Source organism: Acanthochromis polyacanthus, chromosome 14, assembly GCF_021347895.1.
Source record: "Acanthochromis polyacanthus isolate Apoly-LR-REF ecotype Palm Island chromosome 14, KAUST_Apoly_ChrSc, whole genome shotgun sequence".
Lineage (NCBI taxonomy): Eukaryota > Metazoa > Chordata > Actinopteri > Pomacentridae > Acanthochromis > Acanthochromis polyacanthus.
In genome coordinates this window covers 22497720-22518248 of record NC_067126.1, presented here as the reverse complement: position 1 = coordinate 22518248, position 20529 = coordinate 22497720, and the positions used below count along the sequence as shown (strand labels likewise).

At 39.1% G+C, this 20529-nt stretch overlaps 1 protein-coding gene across 1 annotated transcript in view; it reads right to left on the bottom strand.

The window, feature by feature from the left end:
- ube2f (ubiquitin-conjugating enzyme E2F (putative)) overlaps positions 1-20529 on the bottom strand; it is a 53439-nt gene that overhangs the window by 17535 nt on the left and 15375 nt on the right. Inside the window, exons 5-9 of the mRNA XM_022211469.2 lie at positions 14185-14252; positions 9163-9233; positions 8970-9027; positions 1521-1553; positions 232-294 (exon numbers count right to left, since the gene is read on the bottom strand). Of these exons, the coding sequence (XP_022067161.1) occupies positions 232-294; positions 1521-1553; positions 8970-9027; positions 9163-9233; positions 14185-14252 (293 nt within the window). The remainder of the gene's footprint in view (positions 1-231; positions 295-1520; positions 1554-8969; positions 9028-9162; positions 9234-14184; positions 14253-20529) is intronic.

The following is a 20529-nucleotide window of genomic DNA, read 5'->3' as shown; positions in this document are numbered from 1 at the left end:
CTGCAGCAGCTGCACATCCAGTCCAAACACGTTATCTATGCAGGACAATAGCAGAAGCACTGCTATGAATAAGATTACGACAACTATAAACACATCTGGGCCAGTGTGGGAATGGCTCATGAGCGAGTCATCTGCATGTCAACGACTCGAGTCACTGTTTGCACTGAATCTTTATCTGATGATGGAACAGAATTAAAAATCACTTTCAAAATCGCCCTGAGTGCACCTCACCTTGTCTCTCAGATGATGTTCTGCTGCATCGATGTTCAGTGGATCATCAAAGTTCAACAGGTCCTGCAGAAGAGACGAAGAGAGTAAGACATGAAGAACAAAACAGTACAGAGATAAAAGCCAAAAAACCCCAAAGTTGAATCCCAATGTCAAAATAAATCAAGAACTGATTGCGTGTGGCCAGAAGCTCTGAAATGTTTAGTCAGTAGTACAATAATTCCATCTATGTGACTATGTTGTTAATTAAGGAAAAGCTGCTGTGGGAAATACTACCAACTTTAACACCACTTGCTGTCTGCAATGTCACCTCGGATTCAGTAACTTCAACAGCAGCGTAATTACTCTGTTGCCTTAGAGATGACAAGCACAAGTGAGGCGAGAGTGTTACTAGAGATTATAAAAAAAGGATAGCCTGAGAGCTTCTTTCCAGATTAAGAGGCAAGATTTAGGGCATGACCTCGTAGCTGTGTCGATTACCATCACTATTATCATCACTGACACTGTGCTGACCTGAGGGAAAGTGTAGGCATGTTTAAATGCAATTAGTGATAAATGTATTGAAGTTTACATTAAGTGAAGCTTGCATAATGTGATTAAACTAAACAATCCGATTACTGTAACCCACTTACTTGCTTTATAATTTGGTAGAAATCATCTGTTAAAAATGCCTTTTATTGTCTAATTTAGGAATTTATCTGTACTTGTTTGTTTGTTGCATTTTCACCTTAAAAACCTCTATGCCCTTACTTCACTATAATATACTTCTGAATGGTGAACCATTTCAATATTTCCCCCCAGCATAACACTGAATATAATTAGCTATCAATTTCCTTCATTTCCTGAAGAGTTTGTAATGAATTACTGCTGATCCTTACAAGATTCGGCACTAGGAGGCTTCTAGAGCCAGCTGGCGTGGCATCTTCACAATGCAATGTGTAATCTAATTTTGTTGCTTTTTTCCCCCATTACCTCAAACTGTTCTTCATAATGAGAAAGATAAATTTCCCAAGTCAGAAATTATAGTCTTATTACAGCTGTAAAAAGGAATAAACAAGGGCCTTATTTAATCAGATGCGAGTTTAAACTAATGTCATTAGTGTAACCTACATACAGTGAGCAGCTCTTATAGTGAAGATTTATTTGTAAACCAGTGGTGGACACTTCAGTGAATTGAGTTAGCTCAAAGAGGCAGCATTTTGGCTGGACTTCCTTTATTTAAAAGACAGATTTCAGGAAAAACAATGGGAGTGTATGTGTGTGTTAATGAAGTGAAAACATGTCAAACTTACAGTAAACAAGGAGTTCAATCCCCAAACAACATCCTGAGGGGGAAAAAAACAGAAAAAACACAATTAAATAGTCAAACTGTAAAAATATCATATGAAACCAGAAAACAAAGCTTACGTTTCTAGATCATGTGTATACTGTTTATGTTGATTATATCCAGGGTGTCTTGAAGTTTTTTACTCCTAATCTGAATATGAAGCCAACAGTAATTTTAATTAGTTGTGTATAGCTGATTAGAAAAACCCAATAGGCCCGAATGAGGATGGTTACACAAAATGTACATAGTAATAACACTTCTTTTACATACACTTAAGTTCAAATGTTGATTATCAAACAAAAATCCATTCATATGCTGTTCCCACTAATTTTTTTCCACCCGTCACAGTACAATGCATTCTATAGCATTTTATTCACATTTATTTTAGTGTATATAGTCTTATAGCTTGAAAATTGAGCCAAATATAAGGACGTATATTCTCTACCAAAAACTCGAGTACAGTTGTAATCATGATTTTCAGTGTATGGCAATACTAGAGTGACTAAAAAATAATACATAACATGGAAATTGTTTATATATTTGGAGAAGAACACACTCTTTGAAACAGTGTGTATTTATAGAGGTGATGCTAGAATGTGTTATAATTAAATAATTAAACAGATCAGTCATGAAAAAAGTAGGAATTTATCACACCTTCTATAAAACCCATCCATTTTCATTCAGGAGCCAGAGTAGATGCCAGTTGTCAGAACAGGTGGATCCTGTCATTTGAACTTCTAACATCTTGGCACTGACGTTATCTTTCCTGCTAAATAATGTGGTGCTATCATGCCAAATCTAAAAAGCTCTTTCAAAAAAAGACGTTGTCGATATCTGTGACTCAATAGCAATAGTTTTAAAAAACATATTCCACTGTAAGCAAAACAAAAGAAGCGCCACTTCAGACAACTGTAGCTTGTCCAGGACTGGCCATTCCAGCAGTCTTCAGGAAGTCTACAGTTTCATCACAGGATTTGCAGGTAACACCTGAAATCCGTTGATCAAAAGCTAATGCATCTATGATCAGAAATAGATCGCCCAAATTTGACCTACATGAGAGACATGCCAGGAAAAAGTCTTTATTGTCCAAAAAGAACATTAGAGCAGAGCTACAGCTTGCCAGTGGACACTCAGACAAAGACCAGGCCTTTTGGAATAATGCCTCTATATTGGTAAGATAAGAGTTCTTGGCCACAGTAACAGTAGACATGTTTAACCAAAGACAGATTTTTAAGAAAAGGACCTCCAACCAACTGTGATGCATGGGGATTCAAACGCAATGGTCTGAGGTAGTCACTGATTCAACAGTGTATTCTGCATCACTTCAAAGAGCGCTTGAGGATAATGTGAGACCATCTTTCTGAAAGTTGAAGGTAAACCAAAAGTTTAAGTTTCAACAGGAAAATGATCTGAAGCACAGCAGCAAAGCCACCAAGGTTGTGAGGGAATTTGAAGCACATGCAAGGAAAGCACCAGCAGCAACTATTTGGGCTCATAAAGATCAAGAAAACATGGAAGAGTCAAAACCTGTAGTTCTGCGAATGTGCACTTGAGGCCAATTCCAACAGCGTCAATCCTCGTAGACCCCCGTGTTAAATGCACAGCTGTATAGCTTAAAAATACATGTTGAAAGCATGGCACAATTTTTATAAAATTCAGAGTAAAGGAACTCCATCCAAGTATTGTGTGTATAGATGAATGTGCCCCTTTTTAAATCTTCAGAAATATCAATAATGGGAGTTACTGGATTTCTGATCATGATGAACTCTAAGCCATTATCAACAAACATATTTTTGTTTTATGTGTGAATAGCTGTTGTTAGAAATGGTGGACAATTGTGTAAAAACAAATCTGCTAAAGAAGGCAATACAATATTACATCTAGTGATATTTTTGTAGAATAAATTACATAAAAATCTCATTTCCCTACGTTCAAGTGTTCCACATTTATTTCAAGGCCCTTTAAGGTGACTGAATTATTGCCAGTCCAAATATAAAAAAGGCAACGATTTCCATGGGATGTGCATACTTTTTCATTGTATTTTCATGACTGTATATATCCAACTTTTACATGTTTCAGTGTCAAGTACATTCTTGAAATGCAAAGGAAAATTATTTTTAAACTTACGGTAGTCTTTAGATGGGAACAATTATATACAGTAAATATATTTCTCTCGGCTATCCACTTCACAAAGACGGCTGCATATTTTTTTCCACATTTTCCATAAGCCAAAGCAACAGCACAGCAGTACACTAAAAATCACACACTACAGTGACATGCAGGCTATGGCTTTACAGCACGTCTGAATGTGGCCTTAGGCTGTAGGGATTTATGTATGGAAAAAATTAATAGTAGCATCATAATTGCCTTTATCGGTGTAGCTTATGACTTTGATTATCCTCCACTTTCTACTTACAGGAACAGTTCAATGACATATAATTAAGAACAGCAGTGATAAAGTGAAAAAACATAATGAATACCGGAAGACATCATGAAAGACCAGACAAAATATGGCAGGTTTGATTTCCCTGAGAGTGACTCCAAACAACTGTCAGCTGCTCCACCAATTGACAGTTTCAAATGAATGCTTTGAGGGTTTCCATTCAATTATCTTTCAGTCATTTCACATGTGGAAATTCATTTAATTTGCATAATTAGATGAAGCTTTGGACTGCAAACAGTCTGCATATTGTGCGATAAAAGCATATGAAAATAATCTTGCAGAAATTGCCATCCTAAATGAACCAACACAAATGAAATGCTCTCTTCTCTGTCGGTCACACACTAACAATCACACCAAAACAACAATTATATAGCACCACGACACACACAGTAATTTATTTACCAAAGCCAAATCTTCTATTTTGTGATTTCTGGTGAGCTACACCAAGTTACTGCCAGGTATTTGTTGGAGTCAGTTTAATTTAGTCAGGATTTTAGACGTTAGAGATTTCTAAAGGCTATCGCATACTCTCTTCAAAATTGAACTGGGGATATTTTTTAAGGTGGTCAAACACTGCAGCAGAGCTCTGTCCTTCCACACAGAAGGTAGGGTTTGGGAGCTGCAGTGAAAAAACAGGATCTGACAAATGATTATTATTGTGACATTCAAAATAAAGACAGCAGAAGACCAGACTGTACTAAAAACATAGGCAAAAATACCAAGGGGAAGAAAACTGTGGTTTTTTTGTGTTTGTTTTAAGAGAAAAAAACAGCAAGACAAAAAAAAAAGGAATACAGAAAAAAAATGTAAGGGCTAAGGCAGATACCACCACCCATAACTGCAACACCCTCTGCATTTTCTGTCTCTGCACTACTGCCACAAACACAGTTTACTGCACTCAAAATCAGTTTCAAAGCAGTTTCATTGCATTCTGAATGTATTTTAAATGACACATTTTGTTAGCCTAGCCGCGCTAGACAGCCCACGGCAACGAATTTAATTCTCTGCCTGGGAGGGTCTAGTTACCCTCCATAAGGCTCGAGGCTGGATTCTCCTAAAACTGGCCGGACCAATCACCATGAAGTGTAGAGTCAGAAGGCGGGCGTAACGAAGTGACGACAGAGGCGTGACGATTCTGACAGAAACAACCTGCGCACAATAAACAGTTATCTTTCGACTCGGCTTTGGCCACAGCCCTTAAAGATTTGAAGCTAAAATTCAACTTGAAAGACAAACAAAGGACGGCACTGAAGTGTTTCATTGAGAAGAAAGACGTATTTGGACTTATGCCGACGGGATATGGCAAATCCTTAATTTTCCAGTTGGCTCCGCGGCTCCGCTGGTTGGGAAGCTAATGGGACTTAGCCACACAATCCGCCGGTGCTCTCGGAACCACGTCAGCCTATTCGTTGCGTTGATTGGTTGTATACCTACCCAATTGCTGCAGAGGGATTTGATAGACAACCTTTTAGCCCGCCTCCCTCCCTGTCCAGCTTCCCTAGACCCTTGTGCCGTCAGAAACATGGGATCTAGCATGGCTAGGCTAACATTTTGTTACAGCCTGCGTTAAATGTGGGGACCATGAGTCTAGATATAACTTCAGGTTCTTGCACATGCTTTTATTAGAAATGAAACAAACTAGGCTACCATCACAAATGACAGACCGATACACATGGTAATCCCTTCACACTGACCCAAAAGTCACCTAGAACTGATTCATCTTACTTTCGGAACCACATAAGTCCAATAAAATAAAAAAACAAAAAACAAAATATTTTCAAACTGCCTAGTTCCCTTGCGTGCTAATCTAGCCAATTATTCATTTAATTTATTATCATTTTTACTGTTTATTTTAATTGGCCGTCTGTGTTTGCATGTTTTGACTGTCAAAGCAAACTGTTAACGCTGTTCTTAAGGGCGCTATATAAATTTCCTCTCTATCATACATACAGCTCAATTCCTCTTCACAGCCAGAGAATAACTGCTTAACAAAAATACAGAAAATAGATAGGTTGAGTCAAGATTAGAGATTGTGTAAGCACAATGTTTCGGCTAAAAAAAGCTAAACTCAAAGCAACCAAGTACAGAGTTTGGTACGACTATATTTTTGTACTCTGCCACTATACAGTACACTGGGCTAAGTTTCCAATAGAAGCCATTACTGTAAAGGTATTTCATGCAGCAGCGTGTGTGGGTTGAAGTGGAAAAGAGTGGTGACCAGTGAATAGGGACAGCATCACCCACTCAACACAATCCTTTCTGATCCGCAGCTTTTGCACTCTCTTTTTCTCACATATTTTGTGTGCTCTCAGTGACACTTGCTGACGCACATGAACCCAAGCTCAACCTCTCTCACACATATGACCACATCCACACCTACCCTCAAGTAAACAAACACCGACTGTGTTTCAAACCAGCATCCGCCAACTGTCACACAGGCCAGGGATAGAAACAGGTAGCCATAAAAAGAGCACAACTGGCGAACCAACGCTATGAGCACAGACATGACTGTAAATTTTTACATTTCCTCTACAGCTGAACTCTGTACAGTTCTGCTAAACACAACTTTGTAACTGAGCCACAGCCAGATGACCGCATCTAGTCGCTTCATGTCATAACAGAAAATCAGCGAGGGAGGTTAAAGCGCCAAGTTTTTGCTGCTGAATATTTTTGTGGGCAAATAATTTGCCACACTTTCGACACAGAGCATTACTTCAAAACTTAACTTGATCAGAATCAGAAATTTCATAAATCGAATGGATTTTAGATCAAATACGACAGTGATGTAAGTTGAATTTGGAGAATATTTTTCATAGGAACTGTAGCTAGACTTAGCCTTAATTCTGTAAGCCTCACCCTGCTGGCTGAGCACTGCTGACTTTTATTTCAGCTTTCAGCTTTTTATTTAATTTACCTGTTGCACAAATATATTCATGCCAATTACTTGACAGCTAAAATACCAAAGAAGATGCCTTCTAAACCTGGCTGCATGCTAGCTGGTTGTTATCGCTACAGTGAACACAAACACACACAAAGATATGCACTCATAGTGTATGCAAAGCTGCTTTCCTTGCAGTGCCTTCTTAGGCTCAAGGCCAAGCAAAAGTATTCAAAACAAGAACTGAGTGCATTGGAGGAGATGGGGGTGTTCCACAGCAAGAATATTTGTCATCATAATATATAAAATTTAAAGTTCTTTTTTCAACAATAAAAATGTTATTTTAAATTTACATCAGATTGCTATTTTTATTTGGACTTTTTAAGCCTATATACCCACTGTATTCTGGTAAACATTCTATTAGAGAAGACACTGCATCATTCAAGTGTCTGCAAATGCAGCAGTTTTAACCGCAGAGTAAGGAGCAAACTGGATTTGGTCGCAGATACAATGTAATCATCACAGGATAATTGTACTTTATAGGAAAATAGATCAATATACAGCACAATTTCTTTTGGAGCATTTTTTCCTGGCAGAGACTTCCATTTCTTCTTGATGTATTAACAAACTGACAGCATGCAAACATAATGTGTTTAGTGGTATGGAGGCACTATGATGAGAGAGGCAGGTAAAGAAGTATGCTCATATTGGCAGAAAACTTCCAGAAATAAAGAAAAGAAAGACACATGACCTGGATTGACACATAGACATACAAAACCAAAAAAAAAAAAAAAAAAAAAAATAGGAAGAGAATTCTTAAGGATAAGACAAATCCTGGCAATAACTTCAAGAGGAGCTTTTGCTGGAAACTCGAGAGGTATCCAAAGAGGATTTACTGGATGATACTCTAAACTAGGAAACCTGGCACAGGAGGAAGACAGACCACCCAGTGCTTCAAATGCATACATTTGCATATTTCTATAATTACAGGCACATACTAGTGCAGTGATTGAGAGGAATGTTGATGTAGTCGTGGGTCCCTGCAGGGAAGCACAGTCTGATTGAACATGGAAGGCAGAGTTCCACCTTACAACTACATTAAGTTTCACCAGGTAGTTTATATCCGACATCATTTTAGTCAAAACTTGAATAGGGATAGCAGAGGTTGTCCTTGCTTTCAACTTCAGTAACTGTTTATTAAAAGTTTGCAAAAAGTGCTCAATTGAGTGAAGGGTAAAAGCACAAAAAGTCAAGGCATTCTTTTATCTGCAGCTAGAAAGCTTTTCATTGTGAAGTTTACCTTACTCAGCTCAGCGAAAGATTTTTCATTGTGTTGCGAGAGAACAGTGCGACAGTGTTTTCAATATCCCTAAGCCGTATTTCCTGCACCTCATATTTGTCAGTTTAAGACACAGAAAAAAAGTGGCTGGATATAAAAAGGTATAATGTCAAGGGTTGACACACTTATGTCTTTTGTGTTTTCGATTATCCACTGTGCAGAGGGTTTAACAGTATCTATAATTACAATAGCCATTAACTCCTCTAAGATTTGAGCACAATGTGACCATTTTTGCAAAAAAGTTCGATTGGGCTGTCAGAATCAGTTTGATTCAGGCTTGTTATTGTCACTGCAGATATAGAAGTCATATCATCATAGTGAGAAATTGAGTGAACAGGAAGGAGATAAGACACAGCCCTCTAGGACCCCTGTGTTTAAAACAATATTGCAGGACTTAGAAACCATTAACAACATGTCGCGGGCTATCCAGCTGGAAATTTTTAATACAAGCCCCCAGTACTGTGTTGACCTGTTACCCTGAAAGGTGGTGCTTCAGCAAGGTGTGTATCTTCAGTGTATTAAAAGCTAAGAAAAAGTTCATAAACGAAATCCAAGTGTAGAAATGAGAGGGCTCAAATTTTTGCTGGGTGTCTCACACTGTGAGCTGGCCTGTAGTTATCTGGGATCTTAGTGATGTACAGTAAAGGGATTTTAAAATATTCCCATGCCATCTGTCTAAAATCCCTGAAACACAGCAGTTAACATTCATTGAAATAAAGGCTCATTCTATTGAGAAAATGATTTACTTATTTACCTTCAATGTTCTAGTGGGGGCCCAGCCTGTGCCGTCAATAGAGTGTTCCCGCAATAAGCTGCAGAAAACAGAAAACCACAGTTACAGTCATGAACACATTTTGAAAGGTAGTGTCTACAGATACGGACCCGTATCCGTAGAAGGTGAAAACATTACATAAGTGAAGACATGAACCCAGTGCTGGCAGATTTACCTTAAACAGATCTCTCCGTTCTCTGTGATATTAGGATGCCATATTCTGGTCAGACATCTCACTTTAGGAGGCTGGAGATATAATAGGAAGAGCAAGAAACCATTTAGAGGAGGATGAACATTTTATTTTATTTTAATGTTTCATTTGAAATGAGTTTCAATAACCAGTACTAGTCAGGTAGTCTGTGTATGTTATGCTAATCTTAATCTTGTCTTGTTCCTTGTCTTAACAGAAGGAGCAAATGGATCATCCTTTAAATCAATCTTCCTTTAAAGGTGAAAAACTATCAGAAATAATCATCTTTTAAACAGCAAAAAGGTCTGCAAGCAGTCAAATATAAATCCCTTGTGGTTCTCCAAGGTTACTGAAGGTTTTTTTTTTTTGTAGGGTATTTGTAAAACTCTTTCTAAACCACTTCTTAAATATGCATAAACACGATTCACATGTGACACATACATGTACATATGACTCACACACAAGTACACAAATGGCAGAGAAAACGCAAAAAAAAAAAAAAAACATATAAAAAAAACAACACAACACACTGCAGAATCTTTGTGTTATGATTAAAACTAATGTGTGAGAGCACTTTTTCTTTTACTGCATTCGATTTTTCAGCCAACAGCTGTCAAATAGATGAACCCTCAAAGCTCACGCCAGTGCTCACAGATGGGCTGTTTACTATTGCTGGTCAACACAGATGCTTCTGTGCCTTCTGTGTCTGGTTATACCCCTTGTCCCAATGTGGATTTAAACTTGCGTGGTAAATTTTTTGGGGAAAAAAGTCTCTGCACACCTGAAAAAAAATGACAGGTACGTCAGTAAAAAGTGAAAAACTGAAAGAGTTGTAATGCTGTTACATCCCTGACGGGGGTCATCAGTAAGTGAGACAGTGTGCAGGAGTTAAATTCATCATTTTCAAGTTGTCTGCAGCAATATTAATATTAACAGAGCATACTGCAATAGACAAATGATGCAGTAGTACAGCAAAAGAAGAGAGATGTCAGAAAACTGCCTCAATATGCCAATGTCTCTTTACTGCAATTTACTATTTTCCCATTGTTCGAAGACTGCACTCAACCTTTAATTTAGCTGGATCAAACACTGCTGCACAAATACAGACACAATGCAAAGAAAGCCTGAGTATATCCTCTTAGTTTTCATGCCCACTTGATCCTAATAAATCCAAAAATTTACTACGAAGTTTAGCTCTTTCCAAAACTTTTAAATTGCCTCTCAATTCTTCACAGAGCTTCCTTACAAACACTCACACAATGTGGACTCTCTCTTTCTCAAAGCAAATTAGCTGAAAACTAAACTTTTTCCGTCTTTCTAAACCTACTTCTCCCTCTGCATCTGGAATAAAAGTGTCTCAATATTATCTGTGATCAACAAACAAGTCACCTACAAACCACTAAACCCACTATTATTCACGTCTTTTTCTGTTGGAATGCATCTAAATCCATGCAGGTACACTTGACGTGAACAAAACGCCACTGAAGGAATACCCCATTCAGACGGACACATCCCTGTGACTGGTGTATATGTAAAGTTAAACTGTCCTTTTTAGCGACCAAGCGTTGCTAACAAGGGTAGGTGTTTACACGCCATTTAACCAAATGGCTCCTCAGGTAAGAGAGATAGAGGCTGTGTCATATGACAGTCTGCTGTATAAGTTACATGAAGATGTAAATGCCTTTAAAAAAAACAGGTCACACACCAGCCACTTGCCTGTGAACTTCACGCCCAGGCCTGATTTCAAGAGGAGTTTCAGCTGCTCCATTCCAGACAAGCTAGCTCATATTTTCCGGCCTCTCTAAGAGTCTCAAAAACCTGCTCGTCTGTAGCGAAAATGCTACAAGAGACCAACTAGTAATCCATGGCAGCTTCCAGCAAGCCGATACCCTATTCTCAACTTAATAACAATCACTACACTTGGTTCCTCGACTTCACTGATAGTTCTTGTAAGAAACATTTCTTCTTAATAAAAAATGCTGAGCAGGTACACTTCACACGACTTAAGGCATTTTTTACTTTAGTCTGCACTGTACACGTTGGAGTCAGTTCACATTTGATGAGTTGCTATCATTTACAGTGTCTCAACATGAGGTGTCTGCTTGGATATCGACAACAAATTAAGGTGCAGAGGAAATTGCACAGGAACTAAATTTTTTCTCAACACAGCAAAATGTCAAAGCTCCTAGAGAATGTGGCTTAAAATATGCTATCAAAATAATGATGTACTGAAATGTCAGTATGGTATAACAACTTGCTGCCACACTGATGGCAATGACAAGCAATAACATCATCGAGTCGACAATAATCAGAATATGAGGCATATCTAAGAAATGAAGGCTGTTTCCCTGTGTCTGTGCAAACATTCGGATATTATTTAAATGCATGTTCTACTGTTCGCAAAACACAATACAATTTTATACGGATGGCCACGCACCATGTGTATAGATGACAAAATTCTTGCCTGTCACTGAGGTCGACTCTTAAATTGGTTTTGATGACATTCTGAGTTATTTCTCAACAGCAGACTGGACGAACCCAGTTTGGATTTTGTCTTCCGGGACACCATCAGTTCTACTGGATTTGGGTACTTCAATGGGTCCCCAGTGATGGAAAACAATCATTAAGCCAATTATACGAACAACTGTGGTTGAGTACAGATCTGTACACATGACAGACAGTGATTACCGTACTAAAGTTGGAGAATTCCAATTAGCACTCTGATTTGAAACCAGAACATGAGCCTTATTACTGCATTAATGCAGGCATGTTTGGATTAAGCAATTCATCAAGGTTACCAAGTTAAAGGGAGCTTCTGACAGTACAAAAGAGTAAACATCCATGTCAGCAGAGACTAATTAAAATCTATTCAAAAAACATTACTCTTAGCCTGATGAAGTGTACTGACTGAGTGCTGCTCCCCTAACAGTTGACATTTTGAGAAGTAAGGTCAACCTGATTAAGTGTTCAGCAGAATAATCTGAGTTGATTTGAGGAATATAGTGTTATGGTGTCTCATTAGTAAGGTTTTACATCGATACAGGTCTCAACAGAGCTCCTGACCTCTCACATTAGACAGTCACCAAGCTGAAGAGCAGGCTCTCAAAAATGATTAACTTTAAAATATCGGCACTTCAGCTTGATGAGTGTTTAATACATCAAGATGGAAATATAAGAACAAATATAAGAATAATGGAGTTTAAAGTTTCCACATAAAGTAGATTAATAACACAGTGGTAGTAGTGTCTATTTCACTTTGATGGGTTACATTTCTATACAAGATCCTGCTCAGAACAACACAGTCTGGCTATTAATTAGAGCCCAATATACCCATTTAATTAACCACGCCTGACGAACGTCAGCGGGATTACTGCATTCGGTGCGGTATCTGGCTGGGTAAGTATGTATGTATGTATGTATGTATGTATGTATGTGGCTATGTCCGTTCCGATATCTCTGCAAGTGCTGAAGTCAGGATAATCAGACTTGGCACTGAAGATAAGTCTAAGGTCCCCGGCTCAGTTGTGGAGTTACAGGTCAGCAGATCAAGTCGGAAAGGAGATACGTACGATGATCAAAATTGATACATATTGCATCATTTGTACAGGGAGGACAGGGTTTTTGCCAGTAGAGGGCGTGGTTCTGCCCTCTACTGAGGGCTCGTCTAGTTGGTCTTTATTAATTGAAGTCCCTTCCAAACAACATCTTATATTTTTCAGTGGGTCTCTGAGTCATTACTTATTGCTGTTAGTCATCTCTGTGCACTTATTGTGTTTGACAACACCATATTTGGTTAGCCTGAAGGGCTTAAAAAAATTATAATTTAATGCATTAAGTTCTTACCGAAACCCTGCAGGTACGAAGAAAAACAATTCCGAGAGCGAGCCAGTCAGACGGCACTGTTGTACTGTGAGTCTACAGCTGAGACATCAAACCCGGTGATTCACCAGCTGATTTAATGTGGAGGCTCATAGTGTGGGAAATATGTTTATCAAGAGGCATCTTATGCAATAACAATAATAGACTTAAAATGAATGAATCTTTCATATTGAAAACATTTATTAATATACATTATTTAATTCAGTGAAGACAAAATGACATAAGAACAGTCAATGGAAAACAAAATCATTTACCAACTGAAGACTGCATTCAAAATTAGAGTGAAAAATTAAAATCACAAGCTGATACAATTTTAAGTAAGACCTGGATCAGGACATCACTGAGCTCCTGGGGTTTGTGGCACTATTTGACAGCCTCAGATGCATCGATGCATAATGTCTGAGAGGCTCTACTTGGATTCAGGTTTTGGGGACATGAGGCCAGTTAGTGACATCCAGGAATTCCCTACACACTCTGACCACATCTGTGTGACCCTCGAAGGACGTGCCTTCATAGACGATAACCGGCCCACCGCCAAACCAGTCATTCTGGATGATTTTGCAGGCAGCATAATGCTTGCCAGGCCATCTCTGGAGACTCTTTCACATCTGTCACGTGTGCTCAGTGTGAAGCTGCTCTCATCTGTGAGGAAAATGGGATGCTAATGGCGAACCTGTCGATTCTGGTGTTCTCTGGAAAATGCCAGTCGAGCTACATGGTGCTGGGCTGTGAGCACATTTCCCACTAGAGGACTACGGGCCCTCATGCCACTTTCATAGAGACGGTTTCTGACGGTTTGGTCAGAAACATATATCAAAGCAGGTGAAAAAGTTTGAATATTGTTGATGCTTCCTAACTGGATCAACTGATACTGTGAGGATTGAGTGTTCCCTTAACTTTTTTAAACTATGTTTTTACTACTAAATGTGAAATAGAGCTGCATGTGGAACAAACGTGTGTGTATGAGTAGATGTGTAGCACTCAAAGGCACAGTGGCTTCATGTCTGGGTAGCAAATATATCAATGGAAGAACAGACAAAAGAATGAGATGATGGTAACACATACACACAAAGCAGACACACAAATTCATTTTTACCCCAACAAATAAGAGAAAACTGGACTACTCACCACCATGTTATAGGCTTCAGGGACATCTATTTCAAACTGAAACCTTCCGCTTTGGTAGTAACCCTCATCTGGAGGAAGACAAAGTGAGAAGGACAGAAGATACTCAGGATTGTAAACAAACAACAAAAGCTTTTTATCGATGAAAATGTTCCTGTGAACAGAGGACCTTGTATCATCATCTTGTGGTAGGGTGTAGAAATGTGTCATCAATACTGGAAGTGCCAGCAATCACTGTCATACACAGGAAGAGTTCAGTAATAAAAAGAAGATCCTTGAAAACATCATCTTCAACAACCAGCATGAAAATATCCACACTAGAACAGTTTGTATGTGTTTTTCATTTCCTGTGAACTCAAAAAATAAAGAGACTTTTGGTAGATAGAGTACAAATAATCCTTATGCTGAGAAAATGCACCTTTAACAAACAGTGAAGATTAGGACTACTAAAGGTAGGAAGTAATCAGCCTCGAATTTGTACTTTTCTGCCTGGCAATCCGCTTTTGTGTTGGGAGCCCTGCAGTGCCTACTTGTTTCTGAACTAAACGTAACTGAAGTCAGCAGCCAGCTTAGCCAAGATTAATCAATTTATGCCTGGAAAGTAACAATGAAAAATAAAGGCCCAAACGGAGAAACCGAAGAGGCAAGTTTGATCAAATTCAGCAGGACAAACCAATCATTATTTTCATTCTGGCTTCCCATCTTGTAATATCCAATTTCTGCACAGACACACAAACACTACATATATAAGGGTGAGACACACAAGCAAAAACCACATCACAAATAAATATCCTGAGTCTGCAGTGGTGACATTTTTCAGCCCGGCTATCCATTCGCACATACTCTCTATCTTCTCATGTGTAGCCTTTGGAGCCAATTAAATGCAGGAAGTGAGGTCTGTTTATAAAGGACCTTTAATTAGCTGGATGGCATTTACATTCTCACTGTCACCTTATGTGACTGCATGGTTTGAATAGAAGAGGCATAAAGTGGCTACAGCATTGTCAGAGATCAGAGGACAACAAGTTGGGGACGGGAGTCAGATTTAGACTGAAAGAATTCAAAACGGCTACTGAGCTTGTTAGATCACACAGTGCACTTTAACTCCTCACAGTTTCTGACTAGACTATAGAAGGTGACAGAGACGAAGGGAAGGTACTTGGTAAACACCCATGTTATGTTCTGCACATAAACGTGTGAGCTCTACTGACTGAGCAGTCAGCATCCATCAGGTCTGCACCTTCAGTTCCAAAATGCCTTGTTCAGTTATTTTACTATAAATTGATCTAGATGAGAGATGTGGCATGGTCCACACTCAAGCACAAATGGAATGAACAAATTACTATTTCAGTTGTTCACATGTTGACACAATTCATTTGAATACACAACCAAGCAAAGTGTTATTTACAGACAGAGACAGTACCATCCATCCATCCATTCTCTGTACACCGCTTTATCCTCACTAGGGTTGCAGGGGGTGCTGGAGCCTATTCCAGCTGACTCGGGCGAAGGCAGGACAGGTCGCCAGTCTGTCGCAACGCTACATATACAGACACTCTCACATTCACACCTACGGGCAATTTAGAAAAATCAATTAACCTCAGCATATTTTTGGACTGTGGGAGGAAGCCGGAGTACCCGGAGAAAACCCATGCATGCACAGGGAGAACATGCAAACTCCATGCAGAAAGATCCCAGGCTCACCCCGGGATTTGAACCGGGGATCTTCTTGCTGCAAGGTGAAGTGCGAACCACTACTCCACTGTGCAGCCCCTGAGACAGTACCAATAACATTTAAAATTTAGTTTTGAAAAGGTAAATGTTTCTTTGAAATGCTGCTAGGACAACACATCTCTCATGCTTGCACTATGTCTACTTAAACACTGAACAATCTGAGATAAGGACGTTGTAAAAGGGCTTTCGGGTCCGTGTACTTTACGGCCATCCGTTTTCCGGATTGATATGGGTAAACGAAAAAGGGGAAACCATCCGATGTTCGATTTCCATTTGGAAGGTAAACGTAAAATGGAAAACGAGCTGTGTCCCGTTTTTCGTTTGGAAATCGAAAATCAAAAAAACGAGCCTACATCTGATTTTCTACTGTGGGCTTATTTCACATAAGTCGGGAAATAAAATACAAACGTCATTCCCTTTCCTGTGTCTCGCTTTGCCTTGGACAGTGCAGACAATGAGGCTGAAATAATGTTTATGCCCCTCATAACATGTTCTGGTAGATCCTCCTGTATCGTCATTTGTCTGTGTTGCGAATTTCTGAATAAATGCTATGAAGTTCTGATGATGAACAGAGGGGGGATTTAACCAAAAACAAACAAAACAAAAACACCAGTATCTGAAGATAAGATACCCTGGTGGAATTGAGTCTGGCAGTGTGATAAAATGCTCACAGTGGTGTTGATTTTACTGTATCAGAAGTTGGACAGATTGCTCTAAAGATTGAATTACAGCACGTTTGAATCTAGTTCCCACCCAGAGGGTATTGAGCCTACGTTTAGTTAGCAGGGTGATCACGTAGCAACATCACACTTTATTACAAAAAGGAGAAGGAAAAGACATTGTTAGGCAGCACGATGAATACTATTAACTGAGCAACACACCATGTATAGCAAAAGCATTTATTTAGACAGAAATGTCACATGCTGCATTACCAAACATGTTTGACAATCAAAGCATGATCAGGATCGTAACAATCCACGTTTTGTTTTATTAATAAACTACGCTGATATCTAAACACAGGATTATAACTCCACCCTTCCAAATGCAAGCGCGCTCCCGTGGCAAGGGATACAATTTCTATCGGGGGTAACTACTTTGGCACAACACCTGTCCAAGGCAAAGCGAGACACACGAAAGGGAATGACGTTTGTATTTTATTTCCCGACTTGTGTGAAATAAACCCACAGTAGAAAATCAGATATAGGCTCGTTTTCCGTTTTTTGATTTTCGATTTCCAAACGAAAAACGGGACACGGCTCGTTTCCCGTTTCTCGTTTACCTTCATCCAAACGGAAATCAAAAATCGGATGGTTTCCCATTTTTCGTTTACCCATATCAATCCGGAAAATGGATGGCCGTAAAGTACACAGACCCTTTCGAAATCTAAACCGATTCCATTCAATGTAACAAAGACAGAGGTGCAAATTTAATTAGCCTCCACAGTCTCCCCTATGTTATTAATGAGAAGAGATACAGAGAGTGAAAAGGTGTGTTGGATAAAGAGATGCAGCTTGAACATGTCTTGAGGTAAAACGTGGTAATAAAGAAAGAAAAAGAGAAAAAGCAACAAACTAAGAGAGAGAAAGGAAGACAACAGTGTGTAATAGCTGCAGGCAGAGGTCATGAATAATTCATGAGTGTCCTCAGTACACTGGAACAATCAGTCTTTACTGTCACAAAACACTGGACACACACACACACACACACACACACACACACACACACACACACACACACACACACACACACACACACACACACACACACACACACACACACACACACACACACACACACACACACACTCTCCTGGTAAATAAGCCGGACCTAATTAATTTGATGTTTCACAAATGAGAGAAAGACACAAGTAGTTTAGGTTAGAGTTAGGATACATGATTCTTTCTCAACCATGCCTAGCAAAATGATTATGTAAGTTATAGGCCATTTAGAAGATTGCTCCTCATGCTCACAGCAGATGAGCATTTAAATCTCTGCCAAAAAAAATCACACGTATTTTTCACAGAATCATCTCATTACTGTGTCCTGGCAGAGTAGTGGAAATTATGTTAAGAATAATTCCCTACTTTACGAGTATAATGTTAAATGTTAAGCAAAATTGTAGGACTTTAAAGGCTACAAAAGCCATAAACTCACAGCCCAATTCACAATACAATACAATCACGATACACAGTAGTCAGCCACAACACTAAAAACAGCTGAATAATAATGTTTAGACCCCCTTGTGTCCTTCAGCAACGCTCTGACCCATCAGGGTATGGACATAGGACATCTGATGGTGGGGCCCTCAGACAGTTGGACACTAAGACATGGGCAGCAGATCCCTTCTGTCCTGATGGTTTCAGATTGGGGCCTTCATGGATCCATATTCTGGCGTATCACCCAGATGCTCCAGTGGTTTGGGCTCTGTGGAGACTGGACTGGCTGTTTGTTGTGTTCTTTGAGCTGTTGCTAAGCTGTTTTTGCAGTGTGGTGGGAAGCACTGTTAAATTGAGGTACACCACTGTCATCTGAAAGTATTGTTACTGTGAGAAGGTGCGCTTGGTGTGTAACAATGCTTTCATGGGTGGTATGTGTCAATGTAACATCCAAGTGAATGCCAGGACCCAAGGTTTCCCAGCAAAACATTGCACTGGAATAAGATAATCCATGCTTTTCACTTCACCTGTAAGTGGTTTTAATGTTGTAGCTGATTGCTGATCTGTATATACACACAACGCAAAATACACTGAAATCTAGCCAGTGCGTTAAAGTGTGAAATACTGCCATAATAAAGCTATACAGTGTTATGACATTGCTTGAAGCTGTGCACAGAAATGAACTTCTGATGACTGTGTAGCCTCTTTTTATCCTTCCGCCAGCATAGCGTGTAGCATTGAATGTGCAGTTGGTTACCCCAAAGTGTCTTTCACTAATGCTGTTAGCCTGAACTTTTGCTCACAATGTTTGTTTGTGTAATAGCTGCAGGTCTCAGCGAGCACCGTCACAGGCATAATAACTGAAACATAAAGGTGTAGTGTATTTAACCCACATAGAAAATGCACAAAGAGGCAAAACATTAAACGTTCTGAGGCTCACTGAAGCTGAGGTTATGTTTGCTGCAGAAGGTCCTTCTTCAAAGTGGTGGTAGAGGATAGAAGTAGCTGGAAAATCAGGGTACTGTATGGTCAATAAGGTAAGGTAATTGTGTATTGAAAATATGGAAAAAGTATATATTTTTTAATGTATCATCACACATTATGCTCACTTGCTGCCCCTAAAATTAAACCACTCTTCAAAACAGGTTAGCCCAAATATTCAGTATGCAAATTTGTGCAGAAATGTGTACAATAATGCCTTAATTATCCACCTGCAAATCAAGCAACAAAGCGCATAACTGAATAACCCAGACAGGCCAATTCGTACATTTATTTTCTTTCATCATTGTACTTTTAATAATTAACAGATATGTGTGAGAATGTGTTCGGCCCAGAGTGTTGCTGGTGTCCCCATTCTTCAGGAACACAGGGGTCTGAGGCTACAGGGTCACAGCACAGAGCTGTTACATGGGAAAAGGAAGCTAAAACAAAGAGCAACAAAAGAGACATACCAACAGATGGAAACTTGAAACACTACTGACTTAGGCAAAGTATTTGAAATAGCTATGTACATGTAAAATACAGATTAATATCAAAAACAATCCAAATGTAAAATTCTGTTCTTTCAACTACTCGCCTCGCTTCAGTTAGATCTGGGCAACCAATCTATGTTTGTTAATGTGAATATTCATGTGTTCGTAATTTGGTTTTGTTTCATCTCCTCTGATCTTTGAGTGGTGCGAGAGAGATGATTTAAGTGAGGCTCTCAGAAAGAAAAAGGCCCTTTTGTATTGTGAATATGACAATGCAGGATGAAATTTTCCCCTAGGTGGACATGGCAAGACATTATTCTTGAGAGCTCGATATGCTGTTAAAATGTCCAACTGGAACACAACTCTTTCGCTTTTGAATGGGAATTTATGGTCGTTATGTATAATTGTTCATGTTGTTGTTGTACAGCACTGAGTGTGAGTGAAACCATTTAAACATGAATACTGAGTATTACAACAGCATTCAACACAAAAGGGATTAATCTCATTCTTCTCAATTCACAAAGATACATTTCTGGGCAGTGTATCTGGGTCTGCTTTCGACACAATGTGAAGCAGTTATGCTTCAAATTATCCCTCAATTTACGGTAATGCTTCTAGCGTGAATAATGTTCACCTACAGTAAACAGTGCTACTGTCTACCGTTAATATGAGAAAGAGAAACCATAACAAGAACAGAAGGAAACACAAAAGAACAAAAGCAAAAGAAAGTTAAAGAAAAGAAGCACTTGCATAAGCCTTGAGCTATAAATTCTCTACATAACAAGTCAGGATGATTTTACCTTACAATGGTTTGGGCATGAGAGCTATTAGACAGTCTACATCCTGAGGCAAGCTCCCTTTGCATTTTTCATTTTCCTGCCTGACCACAATATCCTCCCTGCCATGCAAATGAATGCTACTTTGCGGTTAATATCCACCTAATATACTGGAATTCTTAAAGCAAAACTGAAACATAATAAGACTAT